Here is an 18,216-nt window from a genome sequence, read left to right on the forward strand (position 1 = left end):
TTAGTCCGTGAGGGGGGGGTGTCCAGACCGTGAGAGGGGTGTCCAGACCGTGAGTTGGTAATGGGGCATGTGTTTAGAGAGTTACAAATTCGCGAGACGTGTGTAGACGAGGCGTGTGGGATAGAGTCGTTGTGTGCGGCTGTGGGATTGCCTTGGCCGGAGGTGCTGGAGTTATTACCGGAGGGCTGGAGGTTGCGCTCTGGGTTGCACGGCGGTAGTGTGGCACCTGTGTGTGAAGTGCGTGGGTTGGAGCGAAGTGGGTTACGATTGTTGGGGGAGGTGGCAAAAGGGCGGTGGGCTGCATGCATGCGGAGCGGCGAGCTGGACGGCGAGCAAGTATCGCATTGCCTCCTCGGAGTGCGGCCGTGAGCGGGAACGAGATGCGAAGTGCGCGATTAGCGCGGGCCAGTTTGCTAAATGGGACGATCTACGCGCCGGCAGGTTACGACTGTGCGAGCACGATTTGTGTGGGTGACACGTCGGCTCCACTGGGTCTGCTGACGGAGGCTGCTAACTGGGTTGCACCTCTTGTCTTCGGTCAGGCCTCAACTCAAATACCTGGTACCTTCACTCTCACCTTCGCCAGCCCATCTGCTGCTAGAAAAGCCGTCGAACAACTCCCGACCCTCGTAGAGGTACTCTACAAAGCACCTTGCCAGTGCCGGATCTGCGACGCTGCCCCCTCCGTTTACGACCAACTAACCAGCTACGTAAGCCCCGCCACCGACCACCTATTCTTTTTTCCAGTTCAGATAATACGCATTTTTAAACCCATGGTCGTTCGTATCTCGACGATCGATGAAGTCCGAGACATGCTGGTCAAACTGAACATCAACGAGAGAGACGTGCACAAGGTAATTGCACACTCCACAGAGTGAGTGACCACACTATAGAGTGGTGGCCACATAGTACTCGCTATCGTGCAGGTACTCACGAGCTTACAGATGAGAGATAACTGGCTGCAATATTTGAGCCAGAAGATCGATGAAGATTCTCCCAAAGAGGATGTCGATCACGAAGCAATTGGACAGGGATTAGATCAAATGATTCGACAAAGAAGCGATCCTCCTCGGACCTCTGGCCAATCGTAAGGGACACCATTTCGACGCAGATTTTAACACAAATTTCAACCCAGGTTTCGACACCTGAAGACGGTGGACTCGGGTTTATTCTTCTTGTAGCGGTCGAGCGTCGGATAAGACGCGGAATTCTATGGATCGCGAGGGAGAGAAAGTACCCCGCGGCCAGTATACTAAAGACATGCTAGGTTCCCAAGGGTTTTTAGGGGAAGAGTATATTCCCGTGGAGGACGACAGCGATGACGAGTCGGAACCACGCCGTCGAGACGTGCACGTGTGCGATACGCTGGGTCCGAATCCGAAGGTGATGATTGCACACATGGGCACGAAGGATTGTTCGCCCTTGTTTGGCCAGACCCCCGATCTTCAGCCCGATGACCAAGATAGTTCTGGAAACGTTCAGAGCAAGTTAGACGTCGGGACCAAGCTTGACGGGACCAAGTTTGACGGGAGGACCTTCTCTACCATTCTCGAGACTCCGATGACTACCGCTGGTCGTGACGTTGTGACCGGTGGTCACGAGGCCACTGGCCGCGAGGTCGGTAGTCAGATGTTGTCTTCTAGCTCTTCGTCCACGTCCTCTATGGACGCGGAGCCGGAAATGGAATACGGTGAGGAGGAGGACTACAAGGACCTGTCACGACCACTCGATCGCTGTCCCCCTGTGTATACCGTTGTGGGTGCGCGTGTTGGTATTGAACCTAAGAAAGGGAAGACCCGGTTCTGCGTCGCTGTGATGACAGCCCCCATGAAGAAGCAAGTGCTACCCACCAGCGGACTTACGCATTTCAGCAAGTCATGCGCTCTACGAGCGCGGGCTGCCCACTGATTTTTTTCATCACTTCGAAAAAAGGAAAGAATCACTACCTGAAAACGGTCTACCCGTTTTGCCATCGAGAAGGGAAAACCTGGAGGTGGACAGCCTCCCGGTTTGTTAGGAGGTTTGTTAGGAGGGGACCAGATAATCTGGCCCTCCCTATAATCCGTTTGGACATCCGTTTGGGCAGTTTACTAATTGCTCGAGCACGGTTTTTTCAGTGGCATGTCCACGTCGTCTTTGTTTCTTTTTCGTGACAAATACATGATTGGCTGGGCTTTTGTTCCAATTTTTTTCCAGCTCTTGAAACAGTTCATCCTTTGTATGGCTCTCATGGGGGACAGCTTCAGGAAGGAGGAGACGTACTGGCAGTCTGTTACGGTCTCTGGGGCTGGGATTAGGTCCCTCCATAGTCCAACGAGCTCCCTGAATAGTGGCTCCCCCAATTCGAGAGGAATTTGCTTTGCGGGTTCATCTTGTTTGGTCTCAATCCATGTCAGGTTCCTCTCATCGAACCTGTTGCGTTCGTGGTACATCGTTTCCCCACATGCCAGCCAGTGCATGGCCGTGCAGGCGGCAGACACGAGTTTCGTCGACTCGAGCCCTAGCCGAAGGCTAACTGGTTGGTTATGGGGGAAATATTCCACGTAGAGTGTTTGACGGGAGTACCAATTTGGCTCGGTGAGATTGAACACATCAGACAGCCAAATATTCATGAGAGAAGAGGAAATCAGATCCTCCAAGACACACGCTAAGTACCACTGCTTCCCCACGTTCTTGGGCCGAGGGATCACAGTCTCCGCCTGACTCAACAGCCCTTGCAATCTGTCACCGTCCATCTTCTCAATCATAACACCCGCCAACAGCAACCAGCGCCAACAGCACATCGAAAAGTTCACGGGCACTAACACCACTCCGTTCCCGTTCACTTCCCGCAAGACCGTCTGCAGCCACCCGTAGACGAATTCCGTCAGCTGCGACACTCTTGGATCCGACAGACTCGACTCTTCTGATGGATCACTCCCGCTCATTAGACGCGCCAATAAAGCAGTCCTTCTCTCCACCAGGTCCGCCTGGATGGCAGCTGCGTCTATCTTAGCCGCCTCCACCGCGTCTGGCCGGCCCGCGTCGGTGTACCGACGCTCTAAAAAGGCGGTCCTTGCCTCCAAAGCAACATCGGTCTTAGCAGCAGTCTCCGGACCAGCAGTGGGGTCCTCCTGCGGAGACAGGTCCGGCTGAGCCAAAGGCCTCGGCTGGGATAAAAGCTCCGGCTGAGACAAAGGCTCGAGCTGAGGCGGTTGAAAGCCGGAGTCCTGGCAGATTTTGCGGTACAAGGCCGCGACTCTTATGACAGGAACTCTAGCGGCGCAGAAGAGGCAGCTGACAAGCCACTCGTCGGAAGTGTTTGGAGGCGGGTTGTAGCGGACCCTCCAGATATGCACAAGTTTGCCGAACATGAGTTCGCCCCAGAATTTGCGCAAGGCGACGGCGAAGGGCACACCTTTCGGTTTGTTCCACTGGACGTCGTCAACAGGTGGATCAAAGCGGCGGGTTAGCTCAGTGGCGGCCATTACTCGGTCCATGTTGCCAGGGAGTGTACCCAAGTTGCGGGGGAACCAGTCGAAGAAGATCGGGTCGCGGCAAATCCAGCCCAACGGCAGTCCTTCGGACGCAACCGGCCGTAGCCAGCGGCTGAGGTCCGTGTAGAGCGCGCGTTTGTCAAGACCAACGGCCAAGACCTGCCAGCCCGGCATCTCCGCGGGAGCCTGAACCGTCTTCCGCGCAGCCGTTTCCAGTCTCGCAAACTCAGCCTTTGACAACTCGCTCTGCATGAACAACGCCAACTGCGCCCAACACCACGAAACAGACCGTAGCAAGCGCACTTCGTTCTTCGCTCGTTGTCGCCTCAGCACCTTCGTGATCTCCCGCGACACGCCTGCCATGCGCCTCCGCCCCTCCGCCGACAACTGAAATCCTGCCGCCCGCTCCAGCTCCATGCACTCCTTAACCACTTCCTCCACGAATTCCCAGCCCGTCGTCGGCCGAGCCGCTCCGGGAGCCGACGACCCACTGGGGGGACTTGGAGGTGCCCCCACCAAGTCATTGGCCTTTGGGCGACGACCCCGGGCGGCGACAGGAGGGGCGCGGGCGTGCTGGGTGTCACACGCGCTTCCAGCCGAGGAAAGACGCTCCCCATCAGCAGCCGACGCGCTCGGGGTCACCACACTCGAGGTGTGCCTAATCACCGACGGCCGCACGTGCAGCCCCTGCAGCGATCCCGCCAAGGCCGCCGCCAGCGTTCGTTGCTCGGCCGCCGCTCGCTGTTCCGCCACTCGCTCCTCCGCCGCGTCGTCCGCAACTACCGATCCCCCGACCAGCCCCTCAAGTAGCACGGCGAGGGGGATGGGCAGGGTACAGCACTTGCTGTTCTTACTACACCTCATTTTCTCCTGGCGGTGTTTTTTCTGTCCCTCGGTATAAATAATTTTCCAGTGCGGTTCGTCGTGGCTTCCCCGCCACTTGTTTGCCTTCTTGATTTTGTGTGCCGATTTCACCGCGGAACCCCCCGGCACAGGGGGCCTGTTGACGTCTCGCTTTATCACGTCTCGCTTTGGCACAGAAGGACCAACTCCTCGCTCAAGTGGCGTTTTCGATCAAGCGCATGCCCGCCTGAACTGCGAACCCTGATTCGAAAATAGGCTGGATCGGAATTCATCCGCCCGAGCGCCACGTCCGCATGCTCTTGCGGTGAGTTGGTGTGATATGTGTTCGTCCCCTCGACCCATGAAAAGCTGACGCCTTGGCCAACTACAAAGCGCTACCGACGGCAACGTTGACGCATGACCTCCCGATCTCATTCCCCAGACGTTCGCTTGCGGTGTGAGCTCTCAAGACCTCCTCGTCGTGACTCTCCTTCCGACGGACCACTGTCGCTGATTACACGCGCCAAAAAGGCAGTCCTTCTCTGCACCACCTTTGCCTGGATGGTAGCTGCGTCTATCTTAGCCGCCTCCGTCGCATCCGGCATGCACGCGGCGGTATAATGACGCGCTAGAAGGGAGGTCCTTGCTTCCAAAGCAGCAGCGGTCAGTGGAACCCCAGCGGACCCCCCCCCCCTGCGGAGACAGGTGCCGCGGGGGCAACGCCTGTTGCACCAGGGTGTCTCCCGCTGAGAAATCGCGGCGGAGAAATCGGTCCCGGCTAGGAAATCGGCTCTTTCTGCGGAGGCTGTTTGATGCCGACATTGAGGCACGCACGGTAGAGAGGCGTGAAGTGGTTGCTGTGTAGTTTACCGGCACAAATGACGCAGCTGACGAGCCAATCGTCAGAAGTGTTTGGGGGTGGGTTGTATTGGGCTCGCCAGATGTTCACGAGTTTGCCAAACGTGTGCGTGCCCAAAGCTTGCGTAGCAGTGCCATGGGACTCCTCCACTTGACGTCGTCAGCTTTTAAATAATCCCGACGTCGAGGCCAATCATCCTAATGGAATCTTTAGTTTAAGGAAATGCGCGTAATCCTGGTGGCCATTCGAAAAAAATCGGGTCGCAGGTCCAGCCGCTGCTCTGCTCCAGCTCCCCAGAGCATTGTGCAGCCAGCGGTTGCGGTCATTGTATCACGCGCGCTGATCCAGGCCGGCGGCCAAGACCTGCCAGCCCGGCACTCCCACCCCGTACCGCCTTTGTTTGTTGCGTGCCTTTGTTTCGAGTTGGCAAGCTCAGCCTCCGGCAACTCGCTCTGCAGGAATAACGTCAACTGCGCCCAACACCAAGACACCGCCTGCAGCGATTGCCCCCGGCGGAAGTGTGTTGTGTCGCGCGTGCTCTGCCCTCCACCACATCCGAGGCGCGCATAATCACGGACGGCCGCGCCTGCAGCCCTTGCAGCGATTCCGCCAAAACCGCCTCTCGCTCCACTCTCGGCGCTGGTCTCTTGGTCGCCGCTCGCTCTTCCACCGCCCCCCCCCGTCGCCCAGCGGTTTTGTCACCGCTAGCTAAGGGCCAGTCGAGATTCGTCACCGCCCTCTAGTACTCACGACGTTTTTTTTTCCGCGGCATGCCCCTGCCGTTGGCATCTTCCATTTTTTCCCAACGCCTGAAAACTCTCAGTGATTTTGAGAGTTGTATGTGGCTCAGTTTAAGCAAGGAGGACAGATACCGGCAGTCGTCGACCCCACAGGGGGCAGGGATCGAATCTCTCCATAGTCGGGCGATCTCGCTAAAGAGGGGTTCTTCGAGCTCGTGTAGCATTCGTAGCGCCACCACGTCTTGCTTGTTCGCAAGCCACGTGAAACCGTGGCTCCGGGGATTGACGAATCTCGTATGATACCTGGTTTCTGCCTTAGTCAGGCGGTGCATAAAGGTACAGAGGGCCAACACGAGTCTCTCGCCATTAGGTGTTATCGGAAGGCGCACCGGGTTGTCGTGGGGAAAGTACTCCACGTAGAGCACCTCAGGGGAGAACCAGCCGGGCTCAGTGAGGCCGAATTTATCGGTAAGCCAGACATTCAGCAGAGCGCGCGAAATCAAGGCATCCAACACACACGCTAAGTACCACTGCTTCCCCACGTTCTTGGGCCGAGGGATCACAGTCTCCGCCTGACTCAACAGCCCCTGCAATCCGTCGCTGTCCATCTTCTCAATCATAACATCCGCCAACAGCAACCACCGCCATGAACAAAGCGCAAGTTCCACGCGCGTCAACGTCATTCCGTTCCCGTTCGCTTCCCGCAAGGCCGTCTCCGCCCAACCGGAGACGAACTGCGTCAGCTGCGACGCCTTTGCGTCCGACAGACTGGACCTTCTCGACCCGCCACTCTCGCTGATCACGCGCGCTAACAAGGCAGTCCTTCTCTCCACCAGGTCCGCCTGGATGGCAGCTGCGTCTACCTTAGCCGCCTCCGCCGCATCCGGCCGGCCCACGCCGGTGTACTGACGCTCTAAAAAGGCGGTCCTTGCCTCTAAAGCAGAACCGGTCACAGCACCAGGTGACATTCGCGGGAATGGAACCTCCTGGGGAGCCCGGTCTTGGGGAGCCAGGTCTTGGGGAGCCAGGCTTCGGGGAGCCAGGTCTCGGGGAGCCAGGTCTTGGGGATCCAGTTCGGAACCGACGGTGAGACATGCGTGGTAGAGAGACGTGAGTCTGTTGGTGTCTAACTTGGCGGAGCGGACGACGCAGCTGACGAGCCAGTCGTCGGAGGTGTTCGGGGGTGGGTTGTAGCGGGCCCGCCAGATGTGCACGAGTTTGCCGAACGTGTGTGTGCCCCAAAGTTTGCGAAGCGCAATGGCGATGGGCAGCCCTGCGGGGTCGTTCCACTTGATGGCAGTAGAAGAAAGGTCAACGCGGCGAACTATCTCGATGGCGGCAACGATCTTATGTGCGGCGTCTTCGGCCTCCGGGAGTGCGCGCAGTCCGGGCGGAAGCCACTTGAAAAAGACCCGCCCCTCGAAGGTCCAGCCGCCTCTCTGCTCGAGATCGTCAGACCAGCTCTTCAGCCAGCGTCTGAGGTCGTCGGAGGTCGCGCGCTGGTCCAGTCCGGCGGCCAACACCTGCCAGCCCGGCTGTCCCGCCGGCGCCGGCACCGCTTCCCGCGCCTTTGTTTCAAGTTGGGCGAACTCAGCCTCCGGCAACTCGCTCTTCAACAATAGCGCCAACTGCGCCCAGCGCCACGAAACCGCCTGCAGCGATTGGCCCAGTGTCCGATGTCGGAGCCGCTTCAGCACCATTGGGATCACCCCCGCCACACTCAACGCCACGAACTTCCGTCCTGCCGCGGACAACGGCAGTTTTGCCGCGCGCTCGCGCTCTAAACACTCCCATACCATCTCCGTCACGAATTCCGATACCTTTACCGGCCGCCGCGCATCAGACACACTTCGACACGGAAGCACACCCGAGCCGCTGGCGTGCGACGAAGGCCACGCCGCGTCCGCCTCGGCGCCTCGGGAAGCATGTTGTATCGCATGCGCTCTGGCCCCCACCACATCCGAGGTGTGCATAATCACCGACGGCCGCACCTGTAGCCCTTGCAGCGATTCCGCCAAAACCGCCTCTCGCTTTTCTGTCGGCGCTCGTCGCTCGGTCGCCGCTCGCTCTTCCATCGCCGCCCGCGCAACTACCGATCCTCCGTCCAGTCCTTCCACTAGCACAGCCAGAAGGATCGACTGCGCACACCGTTTGCTGTTCTTGCTGCATCTCATCTTCTCGTCCGCGGTTTTGGCCGCTTTTTCCGTCCCCTCTTACGCGGGGTATAAATATATCTCTCCCTGCCAATTGTTAATGGAAGAGCTGCTCTCCTAGTCAACAAAGAAGAACATCGCGAACATTTGTGCACCCAGTCCACCAGGATCATGTAGACTGTGGATGACCGTTTGGGTGCCGGGCAAGGATTCCTACGGCATGGTCATACAACTAACTCTCTGGCAGGGAGTTCTGCCAGCCGGGGAGTTTTGCTGGCCGGAAGAGAACTCTTTCGAAAAAGAGGAAAGAAGACTGACCAGCCGCTCGATAACTGAGGGCCAGCCAGTTGGGGGACTTAGTTTGTTTCTTTGCAACGCGGTGGCGGTGGGCAGCTTTGTGGGGGTTGTTTCACTCGATGGCAGTAGAGGAAGGGTCAATGCGGCCGGCTGGCTCGATGGTGGCAAAGATCTTGTGTGCGGCGTCTTCGGTCTCCGGGAGACCCGTCCCTCGAAGGTCCAGCCGCCTCTCTGTTCGACATCGTCCGACCAGCTCGTCGGAGGTCGCGCACTGGTCCAGTCCGGCGGCCAAGACCTGCCAGCCCGGCTGTCCCGCCGGCGCCGGCACCGCCTCCCGTGCCTTTGTTTCAAGTTGGGCGAACTCAGCCTCCGACAACCCGCTCTTCAACAATAGCGCCAACTGCGCCCAGCGCCGCGAAACCCCCTGCAGCGATTGGCCCAGTGTCCGATGTCGGAGCCGCTTCAGCACCACCGGGATCGCCTCCGCCACGAACGTCCGTCGTGCCGCCGACAACCGCCATCCTGGCGCGCGCTCGCGCTCCAAACAGTCGCATACCATCTCTGCCAGGAACTCCGATACCGTCACCGACCGCGTCACACTTCGACACGGAAGCACATCCGAGCCACCGGCGTGCGACGAAGGCTACGCCGGGGCCGGCTCGGCGGCCACTGAAGTGTGTTGTGTCGCGCGCGCTCTCCTCTCCACCACATCCGAGGTGTGCATAATCACCGACGGCCGCGCCTGCAGCCCTTGCAGCGATTCCGCCAAAACCGCATCTCGCTCCACTTGTCGGCGCTCGTCTCTTGGTCGCCGCTCGCTCTTCCACCACCCCCCCGCGCAACTACCGATCCTCCGGCCAATCCCTCGACTAGCACGGTCAGAGGGATCGGCTGCGCACAGTACTTACTGTTCTCGCTGCATTACATCTCCTCGTTCGCGGGTTCCGGCGGTCTTTTTTCAGGCTTGCCTCAGAATTTCCTCCAGGCGACTAGAGTCCATAAGCCGCTATTCCCAGCGGCGCCACCCTCCAAGTCGATTTTGCTCTACCACCGGGATCATGTAGACTGTTTATGATGGTCCGGATATCAGGCAAAGGCTGGTGCGCCATGACAACCCTATAATCGATCAGTAACCGCCATTCTCCTGTTCGGTGGTATCACCTGAATTCGGATCCACCGGCTCGATTAGCCCCCTCCCCTCCTTTGCGGGCACCCTCCTTTGCGGGCTTTTTTTCTTGGATTATCGGGTCTCCGATAGCCTCCTGTTGTAGCATAGTCGGTCCGAGTGACTCAGTAGGATTCTCTTGTTCGTAACACATGAAATTCCGCCGATTCCACTGCTTGTAACTTATGCGAGACGACGAACATCGTCACCGGCGGTGTGTCACTGACGCGGTGGATCAATCAGGTTTTGGATATGATGTACGGTTGATGCTGAAGTGGACATTGTATATTTGAGAGCACTCTTCGAACTGCGATCGATTGAGGCTTGAACCCAACCAATCCCGTCCCAATTATGAGACGAGGAGAATCGGTACCTCGTCACGACTCAGCCCAACCATCCAGTGGCTGTCCCAGCCAGGCGTCTCACAAGGCGCTCAGAAGCGGGCTCAAAGCACTGTGGCACGAAGGACTCAGCGGATGGTGCCAGGGGTCTGTCGCACGCACAATACGACACCGTCTGAACTCCAGGCGTGACGCCGTCTGAACCCCAGGCGTGACGCCGTCTGAACCCCAGGCGTGACGCCGTCTGAACCCCAGGCGTGACGCCGTCTGAACCCTTCCTTACTCGCACCGCCACCGTATTTCGCGAGGAGGCAGCCGGCACAATAGGAGAGGAGCCACACGTCAGAACATGGAATCAGGCTCCACAGACAGACGGGGGACACATTGCAAAGAGCCGGCCGGGTAGGACGGATCCGGCCGTCCTTGATCCGCTACTAAGGTGGGTAACCCAAGAGTACGTGTCAGGACAGGGCGAACAGGCAGAGAACAAGCAGGAGACGACCAGCATGAGAACAGAGACTAACCCAAGACAGTAGCTAGACGCAATAACTTCAGTAACCACCCAGTGATCGACCCGGCGGAACCCCGAGATACCAAAAAAAAAGTATTGCTTTACAACGAATATTTGCTGGCGGGAAAGAAGAGCTAACCCTTAGCGTGATCTTTTCTGCGGCTGGTCTCCATGGTCTGGATTCATTCGTCGTCTGCCATTTCCGATTTTGGCCCAGCGAATGAAAGCCCCCCTTGTTTCCACGTTTGGTCTGCGGGCCAACGTGAGCATGATGCCCACGTATGCGCAGTCTGTGACAATATTAGCGGCTTGCATTCCGTCCCTCCACAGTGCGACGAGCTCGCTGAGCAGAAACTGACCCAGCTCCATCTGCATTTGTTTTGCCGACTCGTTCCGCTTGTTAGGAAACAATGTCAATCCCGTCGCGACTTTGTTGAACTTCTGGTGGTAGTTTATTTCGGCCAGGGTAAGCCAACGCATAAGGCTACAGACGGCCAACACGAGTCTCTCCCCATTAGGCGTTATCGGAAGGCGCACCGGGTTGTCGTGGGGAAAGTACTCCACGTAGAGCACCTCAGGGGAGAACCAGCCGGGCTCAGTGAGGCCGAATTTATCGGTAAGCCAGACATTCAGCAGAGCGCGCGAAATCAAGGCATCCAACACACACGCTAAGTACCACTGCTTCCCCACGTTCTTGGGCCGAGGGATCACAGTCTCCGCCTGACTCAACATCCCCTGCAACCTGTCACCGTCCATCTTCTCAATCATAACACCCGCCAACTGCAGCCACCGCCATGAGCACATCGAAAAGTTCACGGGCACTAACACCACTCCGTTCCCGTTCACTTCCCGCAAGGCCGTCTGCAGCCAGCCGGACACTAACTCCGCCAGCTCCGACGCCTTCACGTCCCGCAGACCCGACTCTTGCGACTGGCACTCACTGATCACACGCGCCAAAAAGGCAGTCCTTCTCTGCACCACGTTTGCCTGGATGGTAGCCGCGGCTACCGAAGCCGCCTCTGCCGCACCCGGCATGCGCTCTTGGGTGTACTGACGAAGCAAAAAGGAGGTCCTTGCCTCCAAAGCAACATCGGTCACAGCAGCAGTCTCCGGAAACAAAGTCTTCTGCGGGGGCAGGCGCTGCGGAGGCAGGCGCCGCGTAGGCAGGTGCTGCAGAGGCAGGTGCTGCGGAGGCAGGTGCTGCAGAGGCAGGTGCTGCAGAGGCAGGTGCTGCAGAGGCAGGTGCTGCAGAGGCAGGTGCTGCGGAGGCAGGTGCTGGGGGGGCAGTTCGAAACCGACACCGAAGCATTTGCGGTAGAGGGAGCTGAGTTGGTCGGCGTCTGCTGTGGCGGGGTGGAGGATGCAGCTAGCGAGCCAGTCGTCGGAGATGTCGGGAGACGGGTAGTATTGGGCGCGCAAGATGTGCAGTAGTTCACCGAACATGTGTGGGCCCCAGAATTTGCGTAGTGCGGTGGCGAGAGGTAGTCCTTTGGAGTTGCGCCAGGGAAGGGCGTCACGAGGGTTGATTAGGCGGGTTAGCTCGATGGCGGCAAGGACCATTTGAATGGAGTATTCGGTCTCCGGAAGTGCGCGCAGTCCTGATGGCAGCCATTCAAAACAGATCGAGTCCCCGACGGTCCAACCATCGTTCTGCTGTCGGTCCTGCCGCAAGGGTTCTATCCAGCGGCTGAGGTCCCCGTAGGTCGCGCGCTTGTCAAGACCAGCGGCGATGACCTGCCAGCCCGGTTGGGCTGTGGGCGCAATCGGTGTTACGGTCCGCGCAATTGTTTCAAGTCTCGCGAACGCCTCCTTCGACAACCCGCTTTGAAGTAAAAGCGCCAACTGCGCCCAACACCACGAAACCGACCGTACCGAGCGACCCATGTTCCGCATCGTACGCCGTGCCAACACTGCCGGGATCTCCTCAAACGCGGCCGCCGCCACGAGCATCCGCGCTGCAGCCGACAACTGACATCCTGCCAGGCGCTCGCGTTCCACACACTCTTTCACAATCTTCGTCACGAACTCCGAAACTTTCACCGTCTTTGCTGCGGACGCATCCGACACAGCTATGTTCACACCCGACACACTCGGGTTCGAGGCGCCAGCCCGATGCTCACTCCCGGTCGCGCTAGCGGTGGAAGTACCAGGGGCGGAAGTCTGTTGTATCTCACACTCTCCCCCCTCCACGCAGGCAACAGAAATGCGCGGAGGAAAGGAGGTGGCCGCCACCACATCCGAGGTGTGCATAATCACTGACGGCCGCACCGGCGGCGACTCCGCCGCTCCCGACCCTCCGGCCAGTCCAGAAACTAGCACAGCCAGAAGGATTGGCTGCGCACAGTGCTTAGTGGCTCTCCGGCACATCATCTGCTGTCCTCTCCTTTGTGGTTTCGGATGGAGTTTTTATGAGCCGCATAATTATATTCCGAGGTGTTCGTCGGTCATTGGATTGGAACGTCAGATGGGCCCTTGCTAGTAGCCCGGGGATTCTAGTCCAAAAGGAGAGCGAGTAGAGCGTAGAGAGGGACGGAGACGACAATACTTAGTATGTAATTTCCGCTAAAGCTCGGAGCGCAACGTATTGGCACCCAACGCACGAGGGAACCAAAATGCCAAGAAGAGATCACACGGCATGGTTACTCATTTCTAGCTACCTCAACCTCTCTTCGTCTGTACAAAAAAGGAAATGTGTTATTCGATGTTATGTCGTGAGACGTCTGAAGGATGTGCGGACTTCATTCGATTTCTACCGCCTCCCTTCGACCCCTCATCGCCGTCAACGACCTGAGCTGCTAGGCGGAAGAACGGCAACAAGTGAAGGTGAGACAGCAACGAAGGGGGACAGCAACGAAGAGGGTCAGCAAGCAAAGGGGGGACAGCAACCAGCGGGAGTATGCCCAGCTGATGTGGGGAGTTCGAGTAGGAGGTCACCTGTTTCTTGCAACTGGTTCCGATGTGGAGAGAGCGCCTGCCGCCGACTCCGGAGCTCTCGGACGAGCGCTTCGTGGCACAGGCGCTGCAGTGCAGCCGCTGCTCTGCACAGGACATAGACACGCTCGCGGCGGCGATGGACTCCCTCGTTCGAGGCGACGGCCGAGATGACGGCCGAAGCACCGCCTCGCGCAAGAAGCTAGCGCAGAAGAATAAGAAACCGGAAAATAAGTGGGCGTCGTGGAAGCAGAGCACTTGGCTGGACGTTTGCGGAGGCACTTGAAGGAAAGTGAGTTTGCCGAACTCCTTCGGCCCTTCGGTTGGGTGGTCCAGTTGTTTTTCACAATCACAATACATCTCCAAGACCTGGTTCCTGTGCTGGAGTACAGAACCCTATATTGGTCGGTCTGCTCACAGCCCAAGTGACACCATCGGGACATTTTTGTTCAGCACAGACCAACGGAGTCAACGACCTGCCTGAGTCCGAAGACGCAACCTCATCGTGGCCTGTACACTCCTGCAAGCCTGCGGTTCTGATGTTCGTCTGAATGTGTGGCAGTGATGTTCATCCGCCGGGTGAAAGTGCGGTTGGATGTGCGGGTTTGATGCCAAATAAAATGCGGTCAAGTCCGAGCAAGTGGAAGGGACTGCCTGCGTGTTTGGCTGTATTCGTGGCGGTGCCGATTGCGGGTCCGTCGAAGGAGGTGTCGGCGGCTAGCGAGAGGGATGCGGCGGTTGATTTTCTTGGGTGGCCGTTGCCTTGTGTGGAGTTACCGGCGTCAGTGCCGCAAGTGTCGTGTGCGAAAGGAAACGCGATGGGCGAAAACGCGCCGGGTGTGGGAGTGGTGGTGCGTTCGCTGAACCGGGCGTTTGCGGCAGGCGACGACGACGGGACAGGGGCCTTGAAGCCGCTGGAGCAAGAGACGTTGGTGACGGCCGTACGCAACGCAATTTTGAAGGAGGCGGTCAAAACGGTGCGACGCGTAGACCTGGACTTTTCTACCTGTCGCTGGCGCTGGCTTAAGGTGGCTGCTTTGGTGCGTGAGAAGCTCTCGGGAGGCTGGGGGTCGGACGGCTACACCGAACCAGGAGAGGTGGCTGGAGAGGCGGTGTTGGGTAGGAAGCGGGAGGACGGAGAGCGGGAAGGTGGGCTGTTCTGGGCTTTGGTTGCGCGTGCGGAGTCACTTGTGTCGCGACCGAACGGTTTGAGTCCGGTATGGTACCTGGCGTGCGTGTTGCAAAAGGTATTGTTGCGCGGTCAGTTGGAATCGTACCTACCCCCGCCGTGGCGCCCTGGTACGACGGGATGGCGGTCGGTGAAGATCCTGCATAGTGCGGCTTTCCCGCACGAGTTCTTCCGACTGCCGGATGCGGAGGCATCCATGGAGATGGTCGCGGCGAGCGACAAGCTCGGTTGGTGGCTGCATCAAGTGGAAACCAACGTCGCTGCCCGCGGCCTCAGCTGGACTCGCCGCAGACATGAGTCCGGCATCCGTCGACTCTGCGCCACCATAGGCGAGCCCGTCTTCGACGCCGAAATCACTCCCTGGCGCGAGCGCTATTCGCCACCGCCCGGCTGGAACCTCTCCAACCGCGACTTCCTCAGCTACTTACTCGGCTTTACCGGCGCCCAGTCCCTCACCGAGGTCGCCGCCCCGCGGCCTCCGCGCCAATCCCCGGCGGTTCCCGAAATGGTTGACCTCGTCGACAGCGTTCTCCGCCGCTTTCTCCGGCAAGAACGAGAAGCCGAGGCCGCCATGACGACGAAGACTTCTACCACGAAGACGTCTACGACGGAGACTTCTACGACGGAGGCTTCTGCGATGGAGACTTCTACGGCGGACACTTCTACTATGAACACTTCTGCGATGTCGGCCCCTGCGGCCCCCTCGGTCCCCTCGGCCCCTGCGGCCCTTGCGGCGACACCCTCGCGATATGGCTCGCGTTCTTCCTCGAAGGCGGTTCGGGAGCAAAAGTTGGCTGCCCTGCTGGCGGCTTCGTTGCGACTGGCGCTGGAGGACCGCGAGCAGCCGTTGCAGCGGGTGATGCCAGTGCATCGTTGCGGATGGCGATGGGTGCATTTGTCTGGATTGATGTTGGAGTGGCTGGAGGAGAAGGAGGTGGAGGAGCTGGTGGATTTGGCTCGTGGTGTGTTGGGGGAATTGGCGTCTCGGCAGTGGATGTTGGCGTGTGCGATGGAGACGTTTGTCCCGAACCGGCCGGTTGCTCGTGCGGTGCGTGGCTTGTTTGGCGCGGCGTCTTGGTGGGCTTGCGACCATTTCTTGCACGCGGCATATTTCCCGCGGGACGTGGGCCGGCTGCCGGAAGGTGATGCGGCGCGGCGACAGATTGTGGCGGTGACTAAGGCGGCCCACTGGATGTCGCGGGCACTCGATCGTTTCCACGCCAGTGCCTTCACTTGGAGACCATCCAAATATGTCGACATCGCGGACTGGATTTATGGAACCCTCGAGCCCCAGACGTTGCTCAGCCTCCTCCGCCTCGTCCGTGCTCGTCTTCCGGTGAAACCCCCGCCTCGTGTGTCTAACAGACAACTGCTCCTTGCCCTACTCAAATTCGCCGGCGTCTACAAGGTACGAACCGACGCTTTCAACCGCCTCGGCCGCCAAGGCTTCCGCCACAAACGACCCGCCGACGATGACGCCGACTGCGACCCTATCCACGGCCGACCCCTCGACAACGACGATTCCCCGAACGGGAACCCCCGGAAACGGAACCCCCAAAACTATCAGGCCGATCACACCCAAACCTGGAACTTGCAAGAACGGAACCCCGGGGAACGGGACCCCCGGGAACCGGACTCCCGGGAACCGGACCCCCGGGAACCGGACCCCCGGGAACCGGACCCCCGGAAACCGGACCCCCGGAAACCGGACCCCCGGAAACCGGACCCCCGGGAACGGGAAAGCTATCTGGGCAGATTACCGCTCAAGAAGCGCATTATGACCTACTACAGCGACGATGGGCCCCCTAGGCAGGTGTAGGTCCCGAGTCGAGTCGCACAGCCATCGGAAGAGGCGGTGGATTTTGCGAACATTCTAAAACGTCTCACAACGGGCACATTCACTTCCGCTCCTAATACTGCCGCGTAGGCTGGTCTAACACGGGTGCATGGATTGGTCCACAGCCCTCTGTGCATCAACTGGCCACATGATCGGCACAGGCGCACTTATTTTTGGGCCCGAGAAGGCACCTGATGAAGTGTTACGCGGGCTCCAGGAAGTGCCGACCGCTGGAAACTCGGCTCGCTGTGTTTATGTGCCCTTCGACAACCTCCGGTGAGAGTCCGTCGACAATGATCACTGCGGACCCGACGACGGTCGGCGACCGGCCCGGCGTGAGCCCGGCCGGCGTGAGCCCGGCGGGCGAGAGCCCATCTATGCTGGTCAGCGGGACTTCGTCTGTGGTTGCGGATACGTCGATGCTGGGCTCGGCTGGGTCCGTGGAATCACAGACCGTGGAGTCGCAAATTGTGGGGCCGAAGGCCGCTCGGCCCTCCTGGTACTCAAGTTCGACTTTGACGAGCCAACCGGCGCCCCACCGGTCGGCGTCGGACCAGGCGGCGTCGGACCGGTCGGCGTCGGACCAGGCGGCGTCGTGTGGTGGCGTGTTCTCTGTGAAGCTGCCAGACAAGGTGTCCCGGCCGTCCGCGGTGCGGGCGCCTGAGCCGTTGGCGAGCCGGCTTCCTTCCCTGCATGAATTGGTGTCTCCGGAGCTGCCGGGTTTGACGGCACGGGTGGTGAGAGCGTGTTTGTCGCAACAGTACGAGCACAAGTTGTCGGCGAAAGTGTGCCGACGCATCGAGACGGTGATGTCGAAGGTACTGGCGGGGATGCCGGCCTTCGCGATGCAGGTAGACTTCCGCAGCTGCGCGTGGCACAGTCTGTACCTGGCGGGACTGGTCTGCAGCCAACTGCCCGAGTACCATGGGGTGCTCCGCGCATACGCGGATCTGATCCCGCGGCCACCCGACCTGACTGACTCCTGGTTCCTCGCCTGCGTGCTGGAGTTGCATCCAGACGCGCGCCGGCTGGCGCGCGAGCTCGCAGCCGGGGTCGGCGTCGGCCACGTCGTCAGCGCCGAACGCCTTTTCCGCGAGGCGTTTGTGCCCACCGCGCACGTGTGTGCGCGCCTGCCGACGCGCGCTGAGGCGGTTCAGCTGACCTGTGGGTTCTCCCAACTCGAGTGCCTACTCGCGATGCCGGAGGCAGCGCGCACGTTGCCCTGGAACCAGCTTGCGCAGCGCGAGACAATGCAGGGGCAGCGACTTGTCGCGTTCTTACAGAGCGTCCTCGACCCCGCCGAATGCAGCCAGGTTATTGCGGTCCTGCGCGACCGCCTGTCGCCGCCGCAGTGGTTCAGCCTGCCTGACAAACACTTCCTCGCCTGTGTCCTTGACCACGCGCTTTCTGCCTGGGTCTCCGCCCCAGAAGTCGTCGTGGAAAACGTCCAAACGCAAGCCGAAGGGCCGGGCGAAGTCGACGTGCTGATCCCTGCTCCGGCTCCGGGGCCGGTGGCGTACATGGAAGAGGTGTTGGCGGAATGTGCGACGACGGAGGCGGAGGAACGGTGCAGATGGAGTGTGGTGCAACAAGAGCAATGGGCGAGGGCGCGGTCACAGGTGGCTGAGTTTGCGGCAAAGAAGTTGCGGGCGGGATTATTGAAGGCCGAAAGGGCGAACGAGCGGTGGCGGAGCGTGGGTTGGCGTTGGCTGAGTCTGGCGGGGATGTTGCATGACGTTTACGGATCCGAGCAGGTACTTGTGTTGGTGAAAGAGTGTGAGACGATGGTGGCGCGACCGTCAGGAGTTTCGCCTCTTTGGTACCTGGCAGTGTTGTTGAAGCGGTGTGTTTCGGACCGCTTGATGAAGCGGCTT

The 18,216-nt window shown here is 59.5% G+C and overlaps 7 protein-coding genes across 7 annotated transcripts; 3 read left to right on the top strand and 4 right to left on the bottom strand.

Annotated features, from left to right (window-relative positions):
* Positions 1-380: 380 nt before the first annotated feature.
* GNI_011900 (hypothetical protein) lies at positions 381-1,908 on the top strand (the record flags this gene model as incomplete). Its single annotated transcript, XM_011130530.1, has 4 exons — positions 381-710; positions 753-854; positions 894-1,087; positions 1,182-1,908. 4 exons carry the CDS (start codon positions 381-383, stop codon positions 1,906-1,908), a joined length of 1,353 nt encoding a protein of 450 aa, XP_011128832.1.
* Positions 1,909-2,090: 182 nt separating this feature from the next.
* On the bottom strand, positions 2,091-3,893 carry GNI_011910 (hypothetical protein; the record flags this gene model as incomplete). The annotated part of the gene is made up of 1 exon (XM_011130531.1): positions 2,091-3,893. The coding sequence occupies one exon, from the start codon at positions 3,891-3,893 to the stop codon at positions 2,091-2,093; it is 1,803 nt and encodes a 600-aa protein (XP_011128833.1).
* Positions 3,894-5,917: 2,024 nt separating this feature from the next.
* Positions 5,918-7,717, bottom strand: GNI_011920 (hypothetical protein; the record flags this gene model as incomplete). The annotated part of the gene is made up of 1 exon (XM_011130532.1): positions 5,918-7,717. The coding sequence occupies one exon, from the start codon at positions 7,715-7,717 to the stop codon at positions 5,918-5,920; it is 1,800 nt and encodes a 599-aa protein (XP_011128834.1).
* A 763-nt stretch (positions 7,718-8,480) lies between these two features.
* GNI_011930 (hypothetical protein) lies at positions 8,481-8,927 on the bottom strand (the record flags this gene model as incomplete). Its single annotated transcript, XM_011130533.1, has 1 exon — positions 8,481-8,927. One exon carries the CDS (start codon positions 8,925-8,927, stop codon positions 8,481-8,483), a length of 447 nt encoding a protein of 148 aa, XP_011128835.1.
* Positions 8,928-10,526: 1,599 nt separating this feature from the next.
* Positions 10,527-12,635, bottom strand: GNI_011940 (hypothetical protein; the record flags this gene model as incomplete). Its single annotated transcript, XM_011130534.1, has 1 exon — positions 10,527-12,635. The coding sequence occupies one exon, from the start codon at positions 12,633-12,635 to the stop codon at positions 10,527-10,529; it is 2,109 nt and encodes a 702-aa protein (XP_011128836.1).
* Positions 12,636-13,936: 1,301 nt separating this feature from the next.
* GNI_011950 (hypothetical protein) lies at positions 13,937-16,324 on the top strand (the record flags this gene model as incomplete). Its single annotated transcript, XM_011130535.1, has 1 exon — positions 13,937-16,324. The coding sequence occupies one exon, from the start codon at positions 13,937-13,939 to the stop codon at positions 16,322-16,324; it is 2,388 nt and encodes a 795-aa protein (XP_011128837.1).
* Positions 16,325-16,536: 212 nt separating this feature from the next.
* Positions 16,537-18,216, top strand: GNI_011960 (hypothetical protein; the record flags this gene model as incomplete). Its single annotated transcript, XM_011130536.1, has 1 exon — positions 16,537-18,216. A coding segment is annotated over one exon (1,680 nt), but the record flags the coding sequence as incomplete, so codon positions are not given.

Source organism: Gregarina niphandrodes (genome assembly GCF_000223845.1).
Source record: "Gregarina niphandrodes unplaced genomic scaffold scaffold00002, whole genome shotgun sequence".
NCBI classification, from domain to species: domain Eukaryota; phylum Apicomplexa; class Conoidasida; order Eugregarinorida; family Gregarinidae; genus Gregarina; species Gregarina niphandrodes.